This window comes from Neodiprion fabricii, chromosome 5 (assembly GCF_021155785.1).
Source record: "Neodiprion fabricii isolate iyNeoFabr1 chromosome 5, iyNeoFabr1.1, whole genome shotgun sequence".
NCBI classification, from domain to species: Eukaryota; Metazoa; Arthropoda; class Insecta; order Hymenoptera; family Diprionidae; genus Neodiprion; species Neodiprion fabricii.
Genome location: NC_060243.1, coordinates 29,315,302 through 29,331,529, shown reverse-complemented (window position 1 = coordinate 29,331,529; position 16,228 = coordinate 29,315,302). Strand labels below are relative to the sequence as shown.

General features: G+C 41.3%; 1 protein-coding gene across 2 annotated transcripts; it reads left to right on the top strand.

The window, feature by feature from the left end:
• The first annotated feature begins 774 nt into the window (after positions 1–774).
• On the top strand, positions 775–15,578 carry LOC124182661 (growth/differentiation factor 8-like). 2 transcript variants are annotated; one of them, XM_046570200.1, is made up of 4 exons: positions 775–976; positions 1,149–2,618; positions 12,633–13,248; positions 13,825–15,578. In XM_046570200.1, the coding sequence occupies exons 2-4, from the start codon at positions 2,237–2,239 to the stop codon at positions 14,042–14,044; spliced, it is 1,218 nt and encodes a 405-aa protein (XP_046426156.1). In that variant the 5' UTR covers positions 775–976; positions 1,149–2,236; the 3' UTR covers positions 14,045–15,578. The 2 variants fall into 2 exon arrangements, with proteins under 2 accessions (XP_046426156.1, XP_046426155.1); XM_046570199.1 differs by lacking the exon at positions 775–976 and having other exon boundaries at positions 1,045–2,618.
• Positions 15,579–16,228: the final 650 nt, after the last annotated feature.

Sequence of the window (16,228 nt, the reverse complement as noted above, 5' to 3'; positions counted from 1 at the left end):
AAGCGGCAGCAGCACAACAGCAGCAGCAGCAGCAGCAGCAGCAACAGTAGTATCCACCGCATCAGAGTAAAACAGGAGTAAAGATTAACAACTCCTTCGGAGCCGGGTTACTCCGTCAGTCCGTGCAGAGTAGTTGGCAGTCCACACACGGCATATATGCAGAGAGGACCAGCGTCTCCTGACTCAGTGCTTGACAGGCCAGCAAGCTTCTAGCATCCCACTTGCCCACTTGCCGCCGTAAACTTTTGAACACCTAAAACGATCGTATTCGTCACTTGACAGATCAGCCCCGCTCTCTCTCTCTCTTTCCCTGTTCTTTTCTCTTTCCGTCTCTCTCTCTCTCTCTCTCTCTCTCTCTCTCTCTTCCGTCACCCCCTCTCTCTAGCTCTCTCCCTCTCCCTCTCTCTGGACCCCCTGTTAGCCCCCTTTGCTCCCGCACACTGTCTCTGTCTTTTTCCCTCCCCCTCTCCTTCCCCCCTCCCCCCCCCCCCTCTCTCACTCTCTCTGTATCTCCCTCCCTCTCTCTGTCTCTTTTCTCTCTGTATCTGTCCAACCGTCCGTCTGTCCGTTTGTCTTGCGTTCGCCGGTTCGTCGTCGTCGTCGTCGTCGTCGTCGTTATGATATCGCGAATTAAGACGTAAGACGGTTTAAAGGAGTTTTAAAAAGTTACAAGCATCAAGTTCAAGTTTACCGCACTTCGCACGCTTCGGGAAGTTGGAGGTTTATTTATTTTTTTTTTTATTTCTTATTTCATTTTACTTGGTTTCAGTTTTTTTTTTTTTTTTTCAATTCTCATATGTTTGGTTACGTTTTTGTTTTCTCTCTCTCCGACGCGCATGTGAATTAGAACCTTGTGTGCAACAATTTGTTACAACGGTCGTAGAACAAGATAGAAAAAAAAAAAATCCAAACAATAACAATAACCGTGCAATAATTCTCGCATTGAGAACGACATCGTCGCACCAAGCACGTCGTCGTACGTATAATATACAAATATAATCAAACTGAGGTGCATCAAATGCGCGAATAATTATATATATATATATATACACAATATCTGCACAGTGTGTTTTTGTTTTTACATATACGTGTCTCTGTGTGGTGCTGCTGGATAAAATAATCATTTAATTGAACGGTTTCGGGAAAAGAAATGAAATATTAACCGCGCTCCAAATTGTATTATTCATACATACTGCGTTGGAAAGTTATCGTGTGCATTTAGCACGTCGTCGGTTTAAAAGTTACTGCAGCAGTTAGCTGGTACCATACCCGAATCGCGGATGTTCCTCGATTGACGTATCCCCTGGTAGGGATCAGTGTATGTATAATAAACTGCTGTTTACTTGGCATTGTTCGTCACCGTTTCGACCATCTGACGACCGAATTACCACGGTTTTGCATACCGACAATTATCAACCGTTACCCGTCAATCGTCTGGTGTACTGTTGAATAATTGGAAGAAAAGCTGCGGAAGAGAGAAAAAAAAAAACTTCTTCGATACACGAAATAACCAAGGAATATTACAACAAGAGGAAAGGATAATCGAATTGTGTTGTGAATCAAAGAAACGCGGCAACACCTGTTAAAATCAATTTTAAAAACGTGTACAAATACGAACTTCGTTTATTATAACCAATCTCCTAAGACGTATTGACGATTGTTAGAAAAAAAAATAAATAAATAAAATCAAAAAACAATAAGAATGTTCTGCAGCATCGTTCATCCTTGGATTGGAAAACCAGTTTCGGTGGGTTTAACTAATCGTACGTACGTGTCAGTTTGAGAAAAACGAATCCGAAAAGGAACTAAAACTAAACGTAACCGCAAATTTAACGAAACAAGCGGAGCGGAGTTTGAAAGGAGGAACATTGTGGGAATTGAAGAAACGCGATAAGGGAGAAGCAAGAAAGAAAAAGTAAGGTAAAAATTGTTGGACACTCGAAATCGGGCCAAAGTCCATACTCCACGCACCCGCGTGCCGTCCCGTAGTCGTAAACGATGCAGTAACCCGTCCGATTATGCGATGGTCTAACGTGAATGCATGTTGTACTCTGCACGGTCGTTTCGTAGGTGTGATAAAAGACTATACGATATCGTTGCTGATCGAAAGAATATATTATCAAGGTAACCAAGTACAGGAGTAAAGGGAGAAACGATAAACGATAAAAAAATTTTTTTAATTTTAATAAAAATTGTGCATCATCGAGGTGAAGGAGGAACTGTGGGAACATTTAAAATGACGAGGTTACTGGTCCTGTGTTTGGTGCTGCTTGGGGCATTGGACGGCATAAGTCTAAGCCGAAACGCGGTCAGGAAGACGACACTGGTTGCGCAGGCGGCAGGGGGTAGCTGCAACGCGTGTCGGATGCACGAGGATCTGCGTGCGCTGAGTCTGCAGGCGATAAAGGAGCAGATACTCTCGAAGCTGGGGTTGAAGCAGGCGCCGAACATGACCGGGCGCCCCTTGCCGAAGATACCGCCAATATCGAGGCTGATGGACCTTTACGGCATACAGTCGGACCAGCCGGTGGACCAGGTTGAGCCCGGGCTTACGAGGCACGAGGAGGTCGACGAGTACGCGGCGAAGACCGAGAACGTCATCGCCCTGGCTCAACCCCGTAAGTAGCGAGCTTGAACTCTCGACTCGTACCTATACCGGCAGCTTCCCGGTCCCGAGGTATTTCCTTTTTCCTCAACGCGAACGCAGCTCGCTTTTTCCCTTCCTTGGGAGTCAACGGGTGATCGCTTAACGGCGATTCCTCATCGTCACGGTTTTCTCTTCGTCCTCGTCGTCGTTTCTCCGAGAAAGATCCAACGCGGTACGCGGTTAATGCAGCTCGTCGATACCGGGGAGCCCAGGACGAGTTTCACGACCTGAAATCCCCCTCTGCAGAGAGTTCGATTCCGTACCTCAGTCCCAGGCCCCTCGATCCCTCTCCCCCTAACCTCCCATCGCCAACTCTCTCACAAGCCACTGTTATATCTCATCGGTTATTCTCTCTTTCTCCCGGGTTTCTGGACCGTTCTCTCTGCAACCGACAACTCGGTTGATCATGCCGCCCCGCATGCGTTCGCTCAAACAGTGGTGCGCTATCGACGCTGATTCGATCCGTTCGCAAAACGGACACGCGTTACACGACACGCATGACGCATCTTCGCTTCGCACGCACGTTGCACGACACCGATTTCGAGTATCGGTGGGAAATTTGAAATTCGGTTAATCGGCCGGTAACGGAAGAGAAAGGGGCGTGGAGAAGCTGGGAATAGTTATTTTCATATGGGAATTTTTCTTTCTCGCAAAAAGTCCCCGTATGCGCATATGGTACAATTTCTACTTTCCGCGCTACCTTTTGTCAAAAACCGCGATGTAGTCGATTTATTTATGGAAATAGCAAAGAAAGTATTGTTTGGTACGTTAGTTAGTGCAACGATGCATGTTTAAAAAAAATTTTTACTTCCCACGATTAGAATTGTCTGAAATTTACTACCTAAATCATACCGAACCAAACGTATCAACATTTTGCAAAAGCCAACTCCTTGAAAGTCATTATGAAGATGTTTCATGACGTTAACGTTACTCACTTCAACCTCGCGTTTTTCGATATCGTTTCACCTGCGGAGCAGAAAAATGCGGGACATCATCGACGACGTTGCACCCATTATTTTCGAATTCTGCTTCACTGCAGCATCTGCAGTGTGGCAGTCGAAAGGGGGTTACAATAAAGCTGTTTCACGTTGAAAACATGTACGGTGCACAGTGTGCACAGTCATATACTACATTATACGTAAACGGATTTGTCGAAGATGCTGCAAAGAAGCTGGACCTGTCAAGGGGTTATCGCGATCTCTACACGTGGCAGTAACTCCGGTCGGCTTAATCTTTCCCTCCTCCTCCTTACTCTCATTTCTCCTCTTCTTCTTCTTCTTCTTCTTCTTCTTCTTCTTCTTCTTCTTCTTCTTCTTGCCTACATTTTGCTACTATCTGGAAAGTATTTCTATTTCTTTTATCGTTCAGGTATGTACTTTTTCCTTTTGCCAACGCCCCCACTGCCTGCACCCGGCGTTCGTTACATACTTAGACACATAGATTGTCTAACTATACTCGCGTAACCAGATCGAACGCTGCACACACGTAATTCAACCATACTCTGCATCCACGGTTGCGTACACGTACACCCAAGTCAAGATTTCTTCGCCGGTTAAATCCGAACTTTTTCAGTACACATGTTCGATGTTGCTTTATATACCGTACTTGCGTACGGTATGACTATACATGACGCATTTAACGTTCTTTCGGTATTAGGATAATGGAGAACGATACCTTCCACTGTCCGATAGAGCTGTGCTTACGCTCTATCGGTACACGCAGCTTCGTGTGCCTGAAACCATAAATCACACGAAACCGAATCCGCCTTGTGTATTCGAGAAGATTCCAAACACTTCGCGGCTCGTACAGCGAATGAAATCATACCGTCTTTCGAATCGTTCTAATCTCAAAATGCAGTCAATTCGTTCGTACAATTTTAGTGGCTCGTGGTGATCACTCGGAGGCAATATACATATATATATGCAAATACAGATTACACCGAAGTCAGATAAGGACCGGGATCGTAAACCTGAAAGAGTTGTTAGAAAAACTATGATGGAAACTACCCCCCGTGCAGTATTTGAAGTCTTGTTACTTGCGTTCCCGTTTCGTTATTAATAGAGCAACCTGACAAGAAGCTACAATGTAGAAACATCGAGGTATTTAGCGATGGAAGAAAGAAGAGAAAAAATCATGCAGATCCTCACCTATCTAAATCCATCCACACACGTCGTATGTTCACATTGACGACTAGACGCGTGTGTGGGGGACTATTTGGTCAAGGTCACGGCCAGTGTGCAGCCTAGGTCAGGCCCATCACTTCATTATCGTATTAAGCCAACATCACAAGGTTCCCCGGGGGGCCGGGGGCCGAGGTACGGGGGTGGTGGCGGGGGGTCAACCAGCGGGAGGGCAAGAGAGGTACGCTCTAGTCGCTAGCATCTAGCATCCTGCACTGTGCAGTTCAGCCCGCTAAAAGTCTGACTCTGACTGATGGAATTAGGACACCAAGAATTTTCATTGCGATTTCAATGAATGACGAACGAATGAATGAATGAATGAATTACATTTATTCGGAACAACCAGCGATTATCAACGGGCTAATGAATATCGTAGACGAATATGAAATCGTTGTTGAGCTTCCACCTTTTTTTTCTTTCTCTTCTTACCATAATAATAACCCATTAATTTATAATGATACAGTTTTCTTCATACACGCATATTATACTTTATAGTTAAACAGCTGCTGTGTCCATGTGTTGTTCTGAGGGGGGCGATACTTTATAGGACTATCATATTTCGGGGAGATGCTGTTCTCCAGCTGTGTGTACAGAGATGGCTGACGTGATTTATAAGGATTTCTCAGCTGAAAATTTTAGGCATTGCTTTTTTCACTGTGACAAAATTTTTTCATTCTCCAGGTCGAAAGTCAGTCCCGGTATTTATCTTTACTTTTTTTATTTTACCATCGTCGCAGACTCGGAAGAACAAACGTGTTTTTCATCCTTCAACCGTGCTGCGATTAAGCTTCGTAAATTCAAAGTATGAACTTTGCAATGCTTTAAGTAACATGAACTCGAATCGATTAAAAAAAAAAAAAAAGAAAGAAATTACTCTTCGCCAGACGAACTTACGATATCTTCAAAGATTTTCTAATCACTCGGTATGTAGTTCAACGAGTACTTTTCAACGCAGATAGTATAATCGGAATGAGAAACGGCAAAGCTGTTAAAACTGGGAAGATAATCGCCAGATAAGTGAATCGAGGTGTACACGTCATGACCGCTGCATCGTTCGCAACTAAGTCTCGACGTTGCAGCCACGTATGTGACGATGAAAAAAGCGTGTAACGAGCATTCGAACGTCCGAGTAAACAGCATAATATAAATAGATATCTGCTGCTCGAGTTATGTAGACTCGTCCTCTTTTTCGCAAATGTAACAGAAATCACGCGCGCCACGCGATGCGAATCAGCGACCCAGTTGTTGGTTCGAAATTGAGAAAAATTTCAATATTCAAGACAAATTAGTGATCAATTCGGAAGAGATTTTCGATAGGCAGGTTTTTTTCTCATCCGAAAAAGAAATGACAGCTTAGGAAGCTGAACACAAGTTTATGATTTTCCCCTCCTACGGCTTTGCGCCACGCGACGTTGCTACACGACATACGAACAACGAGTTTGATTTAACGCGATCTTAAGAGCGTACTGAAACAAGAAAGGTCAAGGTTTTCGATCCAGGTCATAACGTCTAGTCCCTCTCTCTTTCCTCTCTTCTCTCTTCTCTCCCGCGTACATTAGTCTCGCATTCGGTTAAATGGCCATGTGCGAATGCGCATCGTGCACTAATTGTAATATATTATGCTCTCCGAAAAATTTTCAACAAACTTAAACCTGCGTGAAGTCAAGTTTAAGACAACTGGTTAGACAGAAGAGTAGAAACTCAAAGTATCCTCGGAATGCGTATCCAATATTGAGATTTATTAACGCTTTTTTGGAATTAGAAACGTTTGACGATCATAAAAGGAGCTAGTTTAAGGGGTAACGCCGTACTAGCGGCCGAAAAAAAGGCCCAACTTTGACGATTTATTTTGGGAGTATCAAAAATAGAATATGATTTATTTTCAGAGGGTTTATTCAACACATATTGAGGTATAAAAAAAAATTTGCTTATTATCATTTTGATGCAAAATGGCGGCGACAGAGACAATCTTTGAAATCGCCGTTTTTTGAAACTACTTCACTGGAGAGCGGATTTCTCGCAAAGTATAAGATCTGGAACAAAAAACAAAAAAAAAATGTTATAATCTATGTACTATTGCCTATAGAAGTACATAGGGTTATTTTTAAATCAAATTTCGTAGAAATAGTGCACTTTTGAAGAAACGAATCTATTTTTGGCCAAAAGAAAGCAGTGTATTGCGTATAGAAAAATATTTAAATTAAATAAAAATACGGCTACGTACTTCTATAGAGAATTTTCCAAAATCCTAGAGCAGTGGTTACCCCTTAATCTTCAACTGCAGGATGTTATGCCACTATAATTGTACAGGCTTTAACAATATAGTTATAGGTATGTACTTGCAGGCCATGCGTGGACGATTATTAATACATCGACATGGTAACGGAGCCGAATTAACCAGGCCAGATAATCGTCATAAATTTGGGCAATCAGTGTTTCACCAAATTGCATAAACGGTAATCAATCTCTGGTCCCTGGACGTACATAGTCATCATGCGACAATACGTGTAATGTATAATACATAAACACATGGTCGCGATTGAATTAATCTGTAACGATAATTGGGATCCACTAAAAGTGTTTTCAAAATTTCAAGACGAAACTCATAGTCCCAACGGGCTCAGAATTCCAGTGAAACAATACCGAATATAGAATAAAAGAAAAAAAAACTCTCGAATCCAACCACAAATATCCACGGTGTAACGTACAATAATCGATATGTGGACATCAGATATATACGTGCTACGGTGGATCGTACACGCATGTCGCCACACGCGCATGCATATAGAGAGATATAGATATACTTACCGTATGCATGCTTGTATTAGCCGTGTGTAGCGAACAATGACGTGCAGGGTACCATGGTGTATTATACAGCTGTGGTCAAGTGCGTATTCGCAGACAGGCGCCGCGACGCGCCGGATCGTCAGTGGTTCGCATTTGCAATTTACTGCACATATCGTCTCACACACAACCCACTTATCATGCAATTCACGCAAACGGTATAATTTTACCTCACAGCGATTACTGTCATCACGGATAAAACCTCTCGCACGCACCTTTTCTCACACGCCAATCTTCAGGATCGAATGTTCGCCGATTCAGTTCGGATTCACGAATATTTCATCCGGCTCGTGCGACCGTTTTTGATCCGAAATTGAACTGAAAAAAAGCGTGATATTACAGGCAATGCGCAATGTTCAGTTTGACGAATCGGGAGAAATTTTTAACCGCGTTCACTGTACAGTCCAGTTTGTACTATAATTTTTTTTTTTTTTACCATAACCAAAAAATATTACAGTTCTGGGTACAAAATGGAAATGAATATTTAACGGCTGTGATCATAATATTTAATCTCACAGTTTTCAGAATCATAATAACACTGAATATGGTTACTTTTACCACATTTTCTTAAAAATTCGTCAATAACTAAACCGTTCTTATAACGATACCGATTTTGTCAGACTATTCTAGTAACTTGCTAGTAAGGATGTAACAAATTACATTTTTCACAGTGATTCACGTAACGAAGGGTTGACGGAAAGATCGCAGATGGAATTTTCAGATCAATCAATCTTATGTTACTATATACAAAAATTGAACTCTCTCCTAGTGATTCATACAACGGAGGGTTGGTGACAAGATTCAGAGATAGAATTTTCGAATCAATCAATCTCGTGTTACTAGACTTTTCTAGTAACTATAGAACAATTGAACTTGTTCCTAGTGATTCATACAACGAAGGGTTGGTGTAAAGATTCGGGAATAGAATTTTCAGATCGGTCAATCTGATGTTACTAGAATTGTTTAGTAACTATACATAACAATTGAACTCTTTCCTAGTGATTCCATACAACGACGGATTGGTGAGAAGATTCAGAGATAGAAATTTTAGACCGATCATTCTGATGTTACTAGAATTTTTTAGCAACTGTATATAACAATTGAACTCTTTCCTAGTGATTCCATACAACGACGGGTTGATGAAAAGATTCAGAGATAGAATTATTCAATCGATCGATCGATCCCAACTCTGTTTTTTTTTTTTTTTTGTTACTACCTAAAATTGCAGGTATCGATCCGCCGACAGTTCGGGGCTGAAACTATACGAAACGTGTATAATAACGCGATGTGCACGGAATTGAGAACTTTGCTCTCGACCGTGCAGGTTGACTACGTTAATTTTGGGGTTCAACGCACTAGGCGGGCTGTTTGAGGTCGGGTAGTTTCGCTAGTCTCATGCAACCGGCTTCTCTCTCTCCCTCTCTCGTTCCATCTCGTTTTCCCTCTCCTTCCCCCGTTCGCGTCCCTCTCTGGCCCTCTCTTTCTCCCTCCGTCTCTCTATCCGCCTGTCTGGCTCCCCCGGCTGCAGGCGATTCGGCCGTACATCCGCGCCTCCGCACCTCAACCTCATCCAGAAATTCGCGCTCCCGACCCACCCCTTCGCTATTCCCCTGACCGCCGATCATTCCCCGAACTTCCAAGAAATCCACCGATAGACCTCCCGTCAAACTGTGTTCGTTATTTTTCCGTACTCGTCGACTTCTTTTTCACCATATAAATATATGTGGTGTGTGAACACATATATATATATATATATATACAATATTTGGTTTCGCCACTTTTTGCTCCTCTTTTTTCGACCGCGTCGAGCTTCATTCTGCTTGCTCTCTTTCTTGTTCACTCATTCGTCCCTTTATCATCATTACCATAGGCTACGTGCGGGACATCCTAAAAAAACATTTTAACCATATCCGAGGGCGCGCTTCGTAAATTACATTTCATGTATTATTGATATAATGTTCAGGTTTTTTCTTTTACCCTTTACCTAACCTTACAATATCGGTTAACATTGACGCACGGGCATACCTAATATAGGTATATCGAGAATGAGAAAGCCGAAGATTTTATCTCGACAACAAAATAGACCATCTATCCACCCTTTCTCTCTGTCAGGTGTTAGGCTTTTCCTATCTTCGTCGCTGCCGCGAGTTGTCTTTGCATTGTAACGCTGAATGTTTCGAGAAGGGTTGAGTGATGTTTTTTAAATAGTTGAAGATGAAGTAGTGAAACAGGAGGGTGGGCGGGGAGGGGGGAGAGAGTTTGCGAAGGAGCAACGAATCGAACCGACTGTATGTGCAAAGATACTCCACCGAGGAATCGGAATAAGAGATAGCAGCTGCGAAAGAGGGAGAGAGTGAGAGTGAAAATTGCACCGATGCACCGCGACGAGGTCAAGTCGTATCAATTATTCTTCGCTTATTTATAGACATAAGTAAAGATACGATACACCCGTATCACCATTGTTTTCCAAGGCAAATTAAATGGCTTAATTAAATGTTCTTCTGCCACCCTTGCTGTAACACACCAAGGACCGAATCGCAATCGCGCAGCCCATTTACTCGCGCTTGTACATACGTGTGTACATTTATTATAAATCTTTGATCGAATATGTGTACATCTTAACGCAGAGCTTATAAGAAAAATGATAGAGGGTGGAATGGAGAACGATTACCGGGTATTTGAACTTCCTTGAAGGGGAAAAAAACTATCATATTAAAGTTAGTAACGTCTTCGTAACGATTCACGCTGAGAAAAAACCGTTATTTCGCGATTTTGGAATTGTTTGAAATTCAGTAAACCATTGTTAAGCAATATACACTAACAATACTCGTATTTCGAAATCTTAATTCCTTCAAAATAATTGTAAAATTAAGAGAATAGTGATCTTTTCTCCTCAATGTTTCGCAACGATAACGTTCCTAACTTCAACTTGGTAGAAAACTTGGGAAGAAGGCAAAAAAAAATTTTTAAATAGAAAAGATATCAAGAAATTAACAAATCTTCACCCTTGGCTGACTTTTTAGGATCTTGATCAGCTGCAAAAGATTCGTTTGTTACGAAAAACTTTTGAAAATCTTGTCAAGAATTTCCGGATAGAAACATTATATGAAGAAATAGATATTATATACGTAAGATTTGAGGGTACACCGAGCAAAGAAAAAAAAAGAGACACGTACGTCACATCACATTCCATCACATCAAAGTTGCAGATGATGATCATCTTCGCTGATTAATCAGCGCTGGGTTTTAATTATATGCAGATAGCTTACGCGTACAGCGTACATACATGTATGTGCATCTGTGTATACTAAAACTGGTCGGGTAATAAAAATTTGATGTGAATTTTTATCGTCGTCATGCGGTTAGAATAACGCGACCTCAGGGTAGGAAGTGAAAGATAACAATTCGTGACCTGGAAATTACAGGGCCGACACGTGGCCATTATATCTTACAAAACGCACTATTCGATCATCTTGAAAATACGAAAATTCGCGAAGCCCAGCATCTCGCGTACAATGTATAATACATGTGCGTAAGATCGTTGGGGAAAATGTTAATAATCTATTGTACGATCGGGCTGCCAATGAACCTTGGCAACTGTCTAGAAAATGGATGTGTGGCACATAATTCGGACCATAGATTCGCGATACGCCTGAAGTGAGAAGAGACTGTATACCTTATGCAAGCTCACGAAGGAAATGTCATCAAATGATTCGAATTGTTATTGCCATCGCGTGAAAGCATCTTTCGACAATTTGCATCCCCCTGTTGCATCGTCACTTGTCATAGAAATCTCTGCGTACAAAGGACGTAATGAAAAGCAGGCAAAATGCAATCGTTTCCTCTACTGCACCAGTTTAAATACCGAGGCCTCATACTCGAGCGACTGACCGACCCGTCGTTGTTCAGAGTAATGCTTTTATAGGTATACTATATTTAAACCTGAGCCGGTGTCTCGGCGTCTTCTGCCTACCGAGATTTCTCGCCGAACGCAACTAGCATCCCCTACACATAATAATTCTGGCCGTGCGAATTTATTTTGAATCGTCACGCAGTTTTTTCCAATTCCGCTTTCCACCTTCTGCACATACGTATACCTATTTCGTATTTTGCGATTTTTCGCCGTTTCGATTTGGCCTCCGGGTAACTATTTTTACATGTATAATGTTATACTTGATAGGATAATAAAACCGCGTCTAAATGTGAAATAAGGAGATAACGTGGGAATTAATGACGTTATGATTAGCCGAAATTTCAACGCCTCCAAGTCTGACAAAGTTCAATCGAGTCACGGAATTCATAACGCGTGTATGAGTTTATCTAATCGAAAAGTTTAGTACGTTTAGATAATTATTATATATAGTACGCGTTGGAGAAAAAATTCTTGCAAATCACTGCAGATCGTTGTTTGGAGGTAAAAAGCGACAAGAGTGAGGGGGACAGAAGAGGGGAAAAGAAAAAAGAAGCAAGAATCTTGCCAGCATTAATCAAACGACGTGGAATTCATTCTCGTTTTTTTTCATCTCACGCGTTCGCAAAGTTGAGAAATTTCGCGTGTTAAAATAGAACGACAGCCGCGTAAATCCGCCGTCTCTGAAAGTTACGTACCTAAATGTATAACAATCGGTGACCGGAGAAATCTACGTGTTACAATTCGTGTCGCGACGGACGTAAGTAGGTCTTGTCGGGTAAAAACGCTGATAGTAAAGGTTTGCGAATATGAAACAACCGTCCGCGAAACGTGCCTCCCGATTTCCCGGTCGTCACGTATTATCGCTTTGGAAGTTTTAAAGTTTAGCACAGTAAGTTACCGTCGCAAGAGATTGTTTCGCGGCTGTACGTTTAACAATGGGTATAAAAAAAGAAAGCAAGAAAGAGAAAAAAAAAAAACAAACTATCAGCTTTCCGCACGACAGGTAAAGGTATACGGGAATAAAAATCGATGCTAATTTTTCTTCCAGATCCGCGGCTGCGACACGCCAAGGGGAACCTGGACGTCCTGTACTTCAAATTCTCGGACAAGATAGTCCAGCACCGAGTTCGGGAAGCCAAGCTCTCGCTTTGGGTCTGGGGTAGCGACCACGAGAGTCCCGATCGCGAGGTAATCAGGTCCGGGTTCCAGCAGGAAAACGCGAGGGGTCCGGTCACCGTCACGCTCCAGAGGATCCTGAAGGGGAGCTCGGAAAACGGGGGGCCGCTTCTGGGCCCGCAGTTGACGACAAAGCACCCGCGACCCGAGAGGAACGGCGACTGGATAGTCATAGACGTGAAGAGGATGGTGGCCCTGTGGTTCAAACACCCCCGCGACAACCTCGGGGTGGCGATAAAGCTCCAGGCCGGTTCAACCGGGCACAGAAGGGCCGCCAACTCCAAGCTGATCGAGCTCGATCCGGACGCCGAACACACGCCTTACCTCGATGTAGAGATCGAGGACCTCGACTCGAGGCGGAGCGGCAGGATCAAGAGGACCGTTGGACTAAACTGCGACGAGGCGAGTCAGGAGTCGCGTTGCTGCCGCTACAAGCTTACCGTCGATTTCGAGAAGTTTGGGTGGGACTGGATCATCGCGCCTAAAAGGTGAGTGTCTTTCTCTCTACAATCGTTCGTTAACAACGCGTGGTAAATAATAGAGTCGAGGATCCCCCGAACTCCGAGAGGAAACGGTAAAACTTTGCGGGCCTAGTGCGCATGCGCGGAATAATCGAATTTCATTGGTCGGCGAGATCTTACCACGACAGTGGCGCCAACTTGACTCGAAAGGAAACATCTGATCCGACACCTTAGAGCATTACTGTATATGCTCTAAGCCCGAAAGTATCGCGCGTCAAGTGAGCGAAGTTAGGCAGTGATCGGTAATCGGTAAGTTGGCAATAAAAGTTTTCCGAGACATTGATTGTTCGAGATAAGCTTAACCTGAAAAAATTCTCATCATGTCTGACCCAGTTTATAACCGTTTTCTCTCGGTCGGCGAAAATCTTTTTATCCAATGCTAATCTAACACTGTTCGGAAATTGTTAACCATCTACTCTTATCGCTGTTTTTCATTTCGCTAAATATCCAAATATCGACAATATAAATAGTGTCAAGGAGTTGGAGTTTGCGCGAATCGTTTGAAGTTACAAAAACGGGTCTGTTTTTATTTCGGTGTTGCAGATACGATGCCAACTATTGTTCCGGCGATTGTCCGTTGGCATTTTTGACGGAATACCCAAACACGCACATAGTGAGCTTGGCCGAGCCACCGCACAACTCCGGACCATGTTGCACAGCGCGTAGAATGTCGCAAATCTCGATGCTATACTTCGACAGCGAGTACCAAATAGTGTTCACTAAAATACCGGGGATGGTCGTCGAACGTTGTGGATGTTCCTAGTCAATTTCTACCGAATCGATGCATCCGAATTGTGCGAATAATAATATATGTAGGTAAAAAGAAGAAGAAGAAGAAGATGCAAAACATGAAAAACAGTAGAAACGGAGAATTAATCATTGAGGGGACCGGCAGTCGAAGGGAAAGGATTCCACTGCAGGGGTAAACGTCACGTTTTACCGAATCCCATGGATTGGTATACCTGGTAGATGATCTTTCTCGAGGCCTGAACGTCGCGACCTTATGCAGTGCAAATCTACGAAAATATTAACGTGGCTGATGCCTTTATATTACGGTTTACAATCTGTAACCGACTCACGTTGGAATACTCGAACTACGGGTGTTTCCGCTGAATTGAAGTGTCTGTCTAACAACGCTATACGTGTGTACTTTTTGCGAGTAAAATATTAATATTAAAAATCATTGGACATCATAATTTACGAAGGTGAATGACGCGAATGAAACGCTTAATTTAAGACTCTTTATAATGCAATAAGTAGGTATAGCATGTATAGATGTTATGACGAGATATCAATTCAACTCAACTAAAACGGAAATAAACAAATATATACATACGTACATACATACATACGTACAGTATATATATACATATATATATATACCTGTGCATATGTACGCGTGTATATAGGTTATACAAATAAATTTTTTGTACAAGCAGATCTATCGATAGTTTTAACATATTACTATACATACCATAATGGCATAATATGTATACAATAATGATATTATTACACATGTATGTACCTATATAGACGATGCACTCGTACCTACTCGCCCATATAAATACGTATACTATACTATATATATACACCTATACATATAGAAAGTATATATAAAGTTCGGGCAACTAATGGTGAATATTAAGTTCCTATTATAGCGTCCCGATATTATTAAAAAAAAAAAAAAAATAATAATTACACCAGAGTTTCGTTCAACTCTGAAGAGGAATATTTTTCTCTTTTCCTCTTTTCTTTTTTTTTCACGACACTGACAGACGATTCACGCGCAAAAATTATGTACACTCGATTTTACAATCATATACACATACCTATATATATACTGAAAACCCTCGACAATTTTGTTATTCGTTGATTTCAATCAATTATTTTCATTGAAGCCCATTTTCATTATACATCGCCATGTAGATTCGTTGTCAACGTTTTTAGGGACAAATCATTACACAGACTTATCACACATGCCACACAAATTCATTAATTTTCTAATGAAAATTCTAAAGCTTTCGGTAAAAAAATTTTGAAAGAGAAAGCCGGAATGAAGATCAAATCGCGAGCCTAATCGTGAAATTTTATATTATTTATTCATGAAGGAAATCGATTTCATTGGGATGAATTTTTTTTCCCGAAATTCATCGTTCTTAGATTGGGAAGCATCACGCAAGAAATTTATTACATACCTATGTACAGATTTGGAGAAATATGGAAAAGAGTAAGGCAAAAAAAAAAAAAAAAAAGAAATCAAACCCGGCAATAATAATAGTAATAATAACGATAATTAACGATAACGTAGAGATTTTTGTTTCGTTTCTCTTTCGTTTTCGAGTGTACCCCGCAATATACAACATAATGACATATGATATACCTATATAGGAATATAGTGAATAGTTACAAGAATAAATAATTAAACAATTGTACACATAAAGTTCCGTGTGCCTGTCCAAGTTTGAATGATCGATTTGCCGTATGGATCTATGCGTTTTACACATATATATAACAAGTGTCCTGTTTTAAAGATTTTTTATGTCCTTCTAGGTATGTGAAATAGCGATGGGCTGTGTGCGGTATGGAATTTATTAGCATTACTCCATCTATCATTGTTATTTTTTTATTAATATTATTACTATTATTATACAGCCTAAACAATGCAGTAATAGAAAAAAAAAGAAAAAAAATAGGAGGGATAAGTTTGCAGAGGTAAAAAAAAAAATATATATATATATATATATATATATATATATATATATAAATATATAATGTAAACGGATTTTGATTTCTCGGATGAATAAACAATTTTTGTACATATTATACAACGTAATATTGTAAATGCTTAAAACACGAGAAGAAAAACGGTAGGCAAGTTGAATTTGGTATGAAAAATTAAATTTTAATCAATCGATACCGTGAATAAGGAAAAATTGATTCTTAAATC

Excerpts from the sequence above, each read along its gene's own strand:
- LOC124182661 (XM_046570200.1), top strand. The coding sequence starts at position 2,237 with ATGACGAGGTTACTGGTCCTGTGTTTGGTGCTGCTTGGGGCATTGGAC. Across the intron at positions 2,619-12,632 it reads CATCGCCCTGGCTCAACCCC|ATCCGCGGCTGCGACACGCC; the intron begins GTAAGTAGCGAG and ends TTTTTCTTCCAG. Across the intron at positions 13,249-13,824 it reads TGGATCATCGCGCCTAAAAG|ATACGATGCCAACTATTGTT; the intron begins GTGAGTGTCTTT and ends TCGGTGTTGCAG.